Source organism: Gavialis gangeticus, unplaced genomic scaffold (assembly GCF_001723915.1).
Source record: "Gavialis gangeticus isolate Ggan-Ray unplaced genomic scaffold, GavGan_comp1, whole genome shotgun sequence".
Classification (NCBI taxonomy): Eukaryota; Metazoa; Chordata; order Crocodylia; family Gavialidae; genus Gavialis; species Gavialis gangeticus.
In genome coordinates, this window is record NW_017729014.1 from 11,968,005 (window position 1) to 11,975,904 (window position 7,900).

General features: G+C 38.4%; 1 protein-coding gene across 4 annotated transcripts in view; it reads left to right on the forward strand.

Moving 5' to 3' along the window:
- The window catches only part of LZIC (leucine zipper and CTNNBIP1 domain containing), a 29,442-nt gene extending 23,843 nt beyond the window's left edge, over nt 1-5,599 (forward strand). For all 4 annotated transcript variants that reach the window (XM_019511764.1, XM_019511767.1, XM_019511768.1 and 1 more), the window contains exons 6-7: nt 1,376-1,457; nt 2,532-5,599. In XM_019511764.1, coding sequence (XP_019367309.1) covers nt 1,376-1,457; nt 2,532-2,590 — 141 coding nt within the window. In that variant the 3' untranslated portion in view covers nt 2,591-5,599. The remainder of the gene's footprint in view (nt 1-1,375; nt 1,458-2,531) is intronic.
- Nucleotides 5,600-7,900: the final 2,301 nt, after the last annotated feature.

The following is a 7,900-nucleotide window of genomic DNA, read 5'->3' on the forward strand; positions in this document are numbered from 1 at the left end:
AGGGGCCTCCCCCCCCCCCCCCCCCCCCAACAAACTGCTCGCAGCTCCATCCCGCACCCTGCCTAGCTGGGCAGCACCTATTGACACCCCCTCAATTCAGCACTTGGGCGGTTGCCCTGCTCACCCCACCCCTGCCTTGCTACGGTACCGTGTTTACCCGATATTTTGTATATGTTATATTTTCAAGAATTAAAGTTTGGAAAGAAGCCTGAAATGTTTCAAAGGGACTCTTCATCTTCCCCCATTACTTCCCTGACTTGTATCCAATGTTTCTCTTCTTCAGCTAATTAAGTCTTTCATGAACACTCAGTTTTTGCCATTGGCCTAAATCAGCTTTGTAAGTTTATTAAAAAGAGCTGTGCTTATTGTGCCTCATGTATTGTCCTGGAAGTTTTCTCTGTATAAACTGTCACTCGGAAAAATTTTTTTCCCCCTTTTTAAATCAAAATATGGGGCCTTTCCAGACTTAGCTGATTGTAAGCGCTGTTTCTGGGTCAATTTTGTAGGCCCAGTCTTCTATTCCACAAGTATTAAGGTGCTGTGAATTCTTCAGAGGACAAGGAAAATCCTGGAGAAAACATTGCCTCTGGTTGATTTAACAGTAACATAATATAGCGAGGACTCTGAAAGGAATTTGGAACAGTCATCCTCTTCCAGGAGAATTGTAGCTCTATATATGTTGGTCCTTGCGGCTGATAGATGAATACGGATAAAAACAGAGAGCATCATAAGTGTTCCAAAATGAAGGCATCATACTTCATTTTTGGGACAAATTGATAATATGATGATAGTCGACAGTTTGAGAGGTTGGTATCTAGAGCATCTGTTTGTGTTTTGTTATTTCAAAAATATATTGCTTTAGGGGGTTACTAAATGGGAAGTGAGTCTCAACTCTGAATTTTCTGGCTTTCCCAACTTTGTGTTATTACTTCAGTATCATAGATGCTTAATATCATATCTCTACCACCAGCATCAGAGTGCCTTGCATATGAGCCAAAATACATATACATAGAACTAGAAGGTTTTCAGGATTATTATGGGAACAGCTCTAGGACATATGGGGTCTTGATGTGGCCAAAGCTGGAAGTGATTCGAAGTTGCAGTTGGCAGAAGGTGCATTATCCTTTTTGGGTGGACAGAGTATGTTCACAGCTATGAAAATTAATTTGAAACCTTTCACTAGCACTTTAATCTGCATTCACACCAGGCAGATAGTGCTATCATTTTAAAAGCAGAGCAGATTTGCAAGTCGTACATCCTGAAATCTTTCATATAAGCACAGGGATGGATGGATGGAATATATCCTTAAGAAGCAAAAAAAAAATAGGTGCAGTTAAGGTATCCAGTTCACAACTGCATCTCTCTCTTGATTTAGCTGACTGCAGATGATGAGACTTTCCTGTCAACCAATGCAGGTGCGGCCCTCAGCCAGTTTGAAAGAGTCTCTAGTGATCTTGGTAAGTCTTTTCATAGTCTTGACATGCAGATATCTTAACATCCTCGCACACTAGTGAAAAAATGTCTGTCTGAGTCCTGATACAAAAGGGAAAATATGAACCAAATATGCCATTAAAAGAAGAAGTATGATGTACACTTCCTAGTAGAGTATAAGCAGAGGTAGTTAAACACTATGCCAAAATTAAAGCAAAGTGGAGAAATGTTTACATGGACTAAACCATTGCGTGTCCCACTTATGGTGGAGGCCTTGGAGAACTATGGTATATCTCATAAAAAGGGACAGCATTTTTAGCATTAAAGTTATTTGGGGTTTCTAGTTCTCCAGAACTCGTGAAAGGAGCTGCTTTCCCTGGGCCTAGAGATTTTGTGGGCAATACTAACAATAGTAAAAGGCTTTTTCTGCCACCATTCTCATAATCTAGTGGTGAAACTGATAGTACATTTAAGATGCAGCAAGTGGTGCATGTATATATTCTTATCTAGTATCATATCTAGACCTGTTTTGGGGAGGAAAAAAGGAACCCTACTGGACAAAATTTTGATATAATTTTTCCTCAAACTAAAGAAAAGAAGCATTTACCATAAATCTCTCTTCTCATTTCCCTCTTTGCCATACACTTGTTTCCAGTGAAGCAGGGGCAGTCAATGTGGGGCAGGTGCATGAGGGTCCAGGTCAGGCCAATGCATAAGCATGAATTTGAATCCTGAGTCTTAGCCTTAGAATGATTATTTGTGGCTGTAGTATAAAGGTCCTGGGAAAGTTGGACAGATGTGCTCCAGGTATATTTGTCCCTGAAGCTCTTCTCCTGGCCACATTTTTTTCAGGTCCTTGTATAATTAGTCCGAGCACAGAATCTAATGCCTCTCTAACCAGTTCCATGTAAAATGTTTTTTTGTTTTCAATGTACAAGCTTAATTCGTTACCCCCAACCTACTCTTGTGCTATTTTGTCTTACATAAAATACCACAAAATAACCTCTCAAACACATTCCCTGCTAATGTTGTATGTTTTTCTCTATCTCCTCATCTCCCTTCCAGTTTAAAAACAATCTGTTTTTTGTTTGCTTCCCTAGGATCTGGGGACAAAGTCTTTGCTCTGGCAAGTGTTGAAGTAGAAAAAGCAAAACAGTGAAGAGGTGTGTGGGACTAGAGTTTCTCCTGTTGGACTTTTACTGTGTTGTTCTTTTCTTTTTTTTTTCTCATGAGACTCTCGTGTAAATTGTTGCACAAAAAAAGACCCTGAAACCTCATGATCTTAACTACAAGATAACATGAAGTGACCAGACATAAAGTGCACTTTGGAGACCTCAGTGTCTGCACTCCTCCGCAGTATACGTACTGAGGCTAAACACTAAGTGGTACTTTAAAAACTAAACAAGAAAAAGTGAACTTACTCTGATTGTTGTCTTTGAAAAAATAGATTGTTTTCCACTTTTTTTCAGTGTGTATTTCTCTAACCATTAAAGTACCGTCTTTTTTGCATATGATGGCAGTGAGCAGCTTTTTTCCAAAACAGAGGATCTCAACAAATGGATCAATCTGCAAATAGCTCTTGGGCTTGTTTGTAAAGTCCTGTTTTGTTTTTAATTTGTTTGGAGTCTGAGCAGTGTAGTCACACACCCATTGTATCTGTTTAAAAATGACAGTGTTTGTTTGTTTGGAACCCCGTCTTCCTACAAGCTGTCTCAAACTCCAGAGTGAGACTCTACACAAAACATCAGTGCCTGCCTGGTCTGTACATGAATGAATGCCATTGTATCTTGGTCTTGATTGGCAAACAATAGAAGCCCTGTTGGAAATCTTCTGGAGTAATTTAACCTCATGTATTGAAATGACAGGGGAGCATTAGGAAATGGCAGAGAGAGGCCTGTTGTGTGACCTCTTCCTGTACCCCAGGCTGTATACTCTACAAGGTACCATTATGTTCCCAGATTTCTAGGGCAGCGTGAAATATAGTGCAAGCTGAAACAAACAGATAAAAAGACCCCATCATCAGCCTGATCTACATTATAACTGAGCCAGAGGTCTCTCTTGCAACCCTGTTGTCTCCTGACCTGGATATGAGATTAGTTAAGTTCCTTTGTATATGGGGCCTCTCTTCCTAAGAAGAAACCTTGCACTATCCAGGTTTTTTGCTTGGGTCTGGAACTACAGTTAGGTTTTTGAGACACTACAACTCTTGTTGTATGGCAATCAGGTTACTGACTAATAGGTAGTAATGCCACTGGGACCTTAGATTTGCTTTTTATGGATTGGATGTGGTTGTTTTGTGGCTCAAATGGAAGAGAATGTGCATAGTACTTTAGACTTGCATTTGATTAATTTTTCTGGTAATGTATCTTCCTGCACCAGGATATCGTTCCAACTTGTACAGTACAGGCAGCCTTACTCTCTAGCTCAGTGTTTATGAAAGCCTTGTGCCAAAAGGCTTTTTTTTGCTGGGGAAGCTTGCTCAGCTGCTTATTGGAGGTCAAATTTCTGCTTTGCTCAGTTCTGCATGCTAGTCTGATTGTACCAAGGGCTGTGAATGCTTCCCTAACAGCCATTCATGCTGGTAAATGTTACCCTCTCTTTTTAGCATTGTTTATATCTGTACCTTTTCTCTAGCCATAAGGGACATTTCTCAGATGTATACTTCAGGGTTCTGCATCAGTTAGGAAAATCAGTCCTTTCCCTGCACAGTAGAAAGTAAGCTTGTCAGTTCATTGCCTGTATTGGAGGGAGAGAGAGTCTGTCGGCCTGTCTTCAACTTGGAAGCAAGAATTACAGGGTTCCAAAGCAAGAATTGCAGAGTACTGCAGTACATCTGTTTGGGAATGTGTGCATTAACATCTGTATGGGCCAGAAGTGGTAATATGATAAATTTGTCTCTTTTTTTTTTTTCCTCTACACAAAGTGTATCCAGACAGTTGATGTTTTCGTTGTTGTTTTCATCTTCACTAGATGTTTTAGATATGATTTATCCCTTCCTTTTTTGAAAGCTTTCAGTGTGGAGGAAGCACTATGAAGTATCTTTGGCAAATGGAACAGTTGGCTAAGGGTGGCGTGACATGTACTATTATTATACAGTACCCCACAGAGAATGCGTGACTTTAGAAATCTAATGTGTTCATGACTCACAGATGCAGTCAGTCTTCATGTTAACAAGCTGCCTAACAGAGGCAGAAATTTGGTAAAAAAGCTCTTCTTGATTACTTAGAAAATTTACATATATCAGCATTATCTTTCCAAAAGATAAAGTAAATTTCTATATAGTGAAGTTATATATAAAATGGAATAATTGAATGCTGCAGTGACTGCTGCTTATGCTTACGCTATAGCAGGTTAAAATTATCAGGAAGGAAGAAATAAAGATCAACCATTGTATAGTTGAGGTGACTTTCTCCAAGATCTAGGAGGATGAGATGTTAAAGCAGTGTTCTGACTAGTGGCTTTACAGAGGTTTGTGGCTATTCAGATAGGCTGTGTTACTGCAGGAAGAGTATCCTTTATTTGTTCCGAAGTTTTGCTGGGCAATAGGGAAGTAAAGGCGATTTTTTTTCTGAGATCCCCCTAACTCTAACTGCAGCTAGTTGCTGTGGCCTTGATGGTTTATACAGGTCTGTCTGAATGTTGTTTCATTACATGTATCTGTTTGCTTTTCGCACACAAAATATAAGTATTTCTGTAGGAACCACTTTTCCTGGTAAGAGGAAAATGGTATATAAGATGAGCAAAAATCATGTTTTCTCAGTAAACTCGATCCTTATCTCATATAAATACCATTTATTTGTAATAACAATAAGGAAATACATATGTTGACAAAAAGTACATAGAACAGTTTCTAAATTAGTACAGGTTCTGGAACATCAGCTGTCTTTATGCCAGACAGTGATTTTTTTTTTTTTTTTTAATTCACCATTGTGATCAAGGTACTAGAAGGGTAAACTGGCATAATTCCATTTGCATAAATGGAGTTGCACCTGCATTCACAAGGATTGGATTTGACCCAGTGAGTGGCTCCCTCTGTGATTAATTTTGTAGAGCAGTAGTTTTACTTAAAATATGTTTTATTGCTTTATGTCCACATTAGAGGCTTGGGAGAAAGTTTTATGTGGGTTGTTTTTGTGTTGTTTTCTTTGGTTTTGGTTTGTGTTGTCTTATAAAATGTACATGTACCATCCGATACAGTGCTGAAAACCTGAAATGCTACATAATAGAGCCCTGTTATGGGGCTAAATAGTGACATCACTTGTACTGTAATTAGAAAACAAAAAGTGGACCAGTCTAGCTGCAAGTTAGATAGTGGAAGAAGGGTAAAATAAATGAAGTTTTATCTAATTTTTCTCATTGTAAACTAAGGTTTCAGTACAAAACCAGGAAGAAATTTTAAAAATATTTGATGGTTTTCCTCATTATAAGCCACTGCTCAGCTGGGAAAAAATAAAAATATAGATGCAAAGGAGTCCTTCTCTTTCATCAGTGAGGCATTCTGGACTTAAGAATTTTAGAGAAGCTTTTATTTAGGTGGGATCCTTTGTCTATTATCACAATTGACTGTTTTTGCTTTCTGGGGCAGCGTTATCTTCACTTAGACAAAGACTGGCTACAGCTTCATAGCTGAGACGACAGCTTATTAAAGGGCATTATAGCCAGTCTAAAATTACTGAAAACAAAACAGCCCATGGGGACTTCAACCTCCTCCTTCTTTTTTCTCTTTTACTCTGCTCATTACTGGTGCTAAGTAACATTTCTCCTCTGCCTGAAATGCTTGTAGCATTAATATGTAAATGAAATCTTTTAGCATTCCCACAGATCCCAGTGAGCTTACTGTACAGCAGTATGGAAATTACTTTTCTTTCTCTGCAGTTCTAGAAAGGTGGTGTTAACTGCTAGAAGAACTGCTTTTTTTATAGTTTAGTTGATTTGTGGGTTTCTCAAAGTCACCATATTGCAAGACATTGCAAAATTGCTGTAAAAATTATGCCCCTTTCTGCATAGTGTATTTTTGTGTCAAGTATATGAGAACACAAGTGGTTCTTTATTTTTAATTAATACTGTTTCTAGATGTCTGCTACTAGAGGGATTCACAAGTTTAGAGATCAGCCATATTCTGGAAAATTTAGTGAGATCTTGACATTCCTGCAAATATGATTAGGAGGGTTGTGATTTGTCACTGAACTTGTTAAGTAGAAACATTGTGTTTTTATTCTAAAGCATTTTGAAGTATGTGTCTGGATATAAGTCCTCCCAGTTCAAAAATAATATGGTAGAAATTGCAGCGACAAAATTACCATTGTCATTCATTATATTATTTTCATAATATTTATTTATTGTACCATTTACACTACATCATAACAAATACATAATATAGCAATATTATAAGTATACGATGATCATTGTAATAATTAATAATTGTACAGTTATTCTGGTGAGTGATAAAGGCAAAGAGGTTTTCTTGAGGACAGACGAGGCATATGGGCTTGCTCTTTGTTTTCCTTTCAGGAAGTTCCGTCTTGGGGTTTAGGAAGGTGAAGAGGTGGGGTGAATGCCAAAAATGACTAATCTCAACTGCCAAAGTAGTTCTGAGATTCTGCACAGAAGGCAGACATGTCTAGTCATATTTTGGGAGGGGTCAAAGTACGTACCTTAACTGTGACATTAGATCCTAGCTTCAAAATGCCTTGGCCATGGATGTGTCTTCTTTTATAAAATCACTAGCAGTATGGAGCTATTAATATATGTAACAATAAATGCTTCTCTAAGGTAACCTAATTGTCAGTGGTTCAGTGGTTAGGCACTTCTGAGAGTTAGCAAGCTAATCCGTATTGCATGTTAAGAGTGTGCTATTATACCTAGCCATCCTGCTGTTGTGCCTCCACTGGTAGCTTATGCCCAATGAGTCTGCACATTGTGAAAAACAAACTGCCCCATATTTTATTTTTGTGGCAGTCATTTGCTCAGGAGAAAAAATCTTAACAATAAATCAGTTTCCAGAGAAAGACATGATTCTTGTGGTTAATACACAGGATTAAGACTCAGGAGATCTGCTGTCTACTCAACTCAGAGAAATCACTGGGTGTCTCTTCCCCTCCCCACCCCCCCTTCCATAAAATGAGGATTGTGGTACTTCTTTGTCTAATGTCAGAAGGCTAAGTCACTGTAAACTGCTTTGGGATGAAAGGTATGTTACATACATTTGATTTACCATTTTAATTATAGAATGCAAGTCGCTACAAGCATGGTAATGCAGTTGCCTACAGTACACTTAGGCAATGTATCATTTTCACTTTTGAATCGTATTCCTCTGCAGTGATATGATTTGCTGGTTGTAAGATCAAAAAGAAAAGGTAACAGAAAAAGCGAAAGCTGTGAATACTTTGTATGCATCTCCTATTTCTGTCTCCCCATATTTCCCCCCCCCTCTTGTTCTTTGATCTTGAATGGGAAAATAAGATGTCAT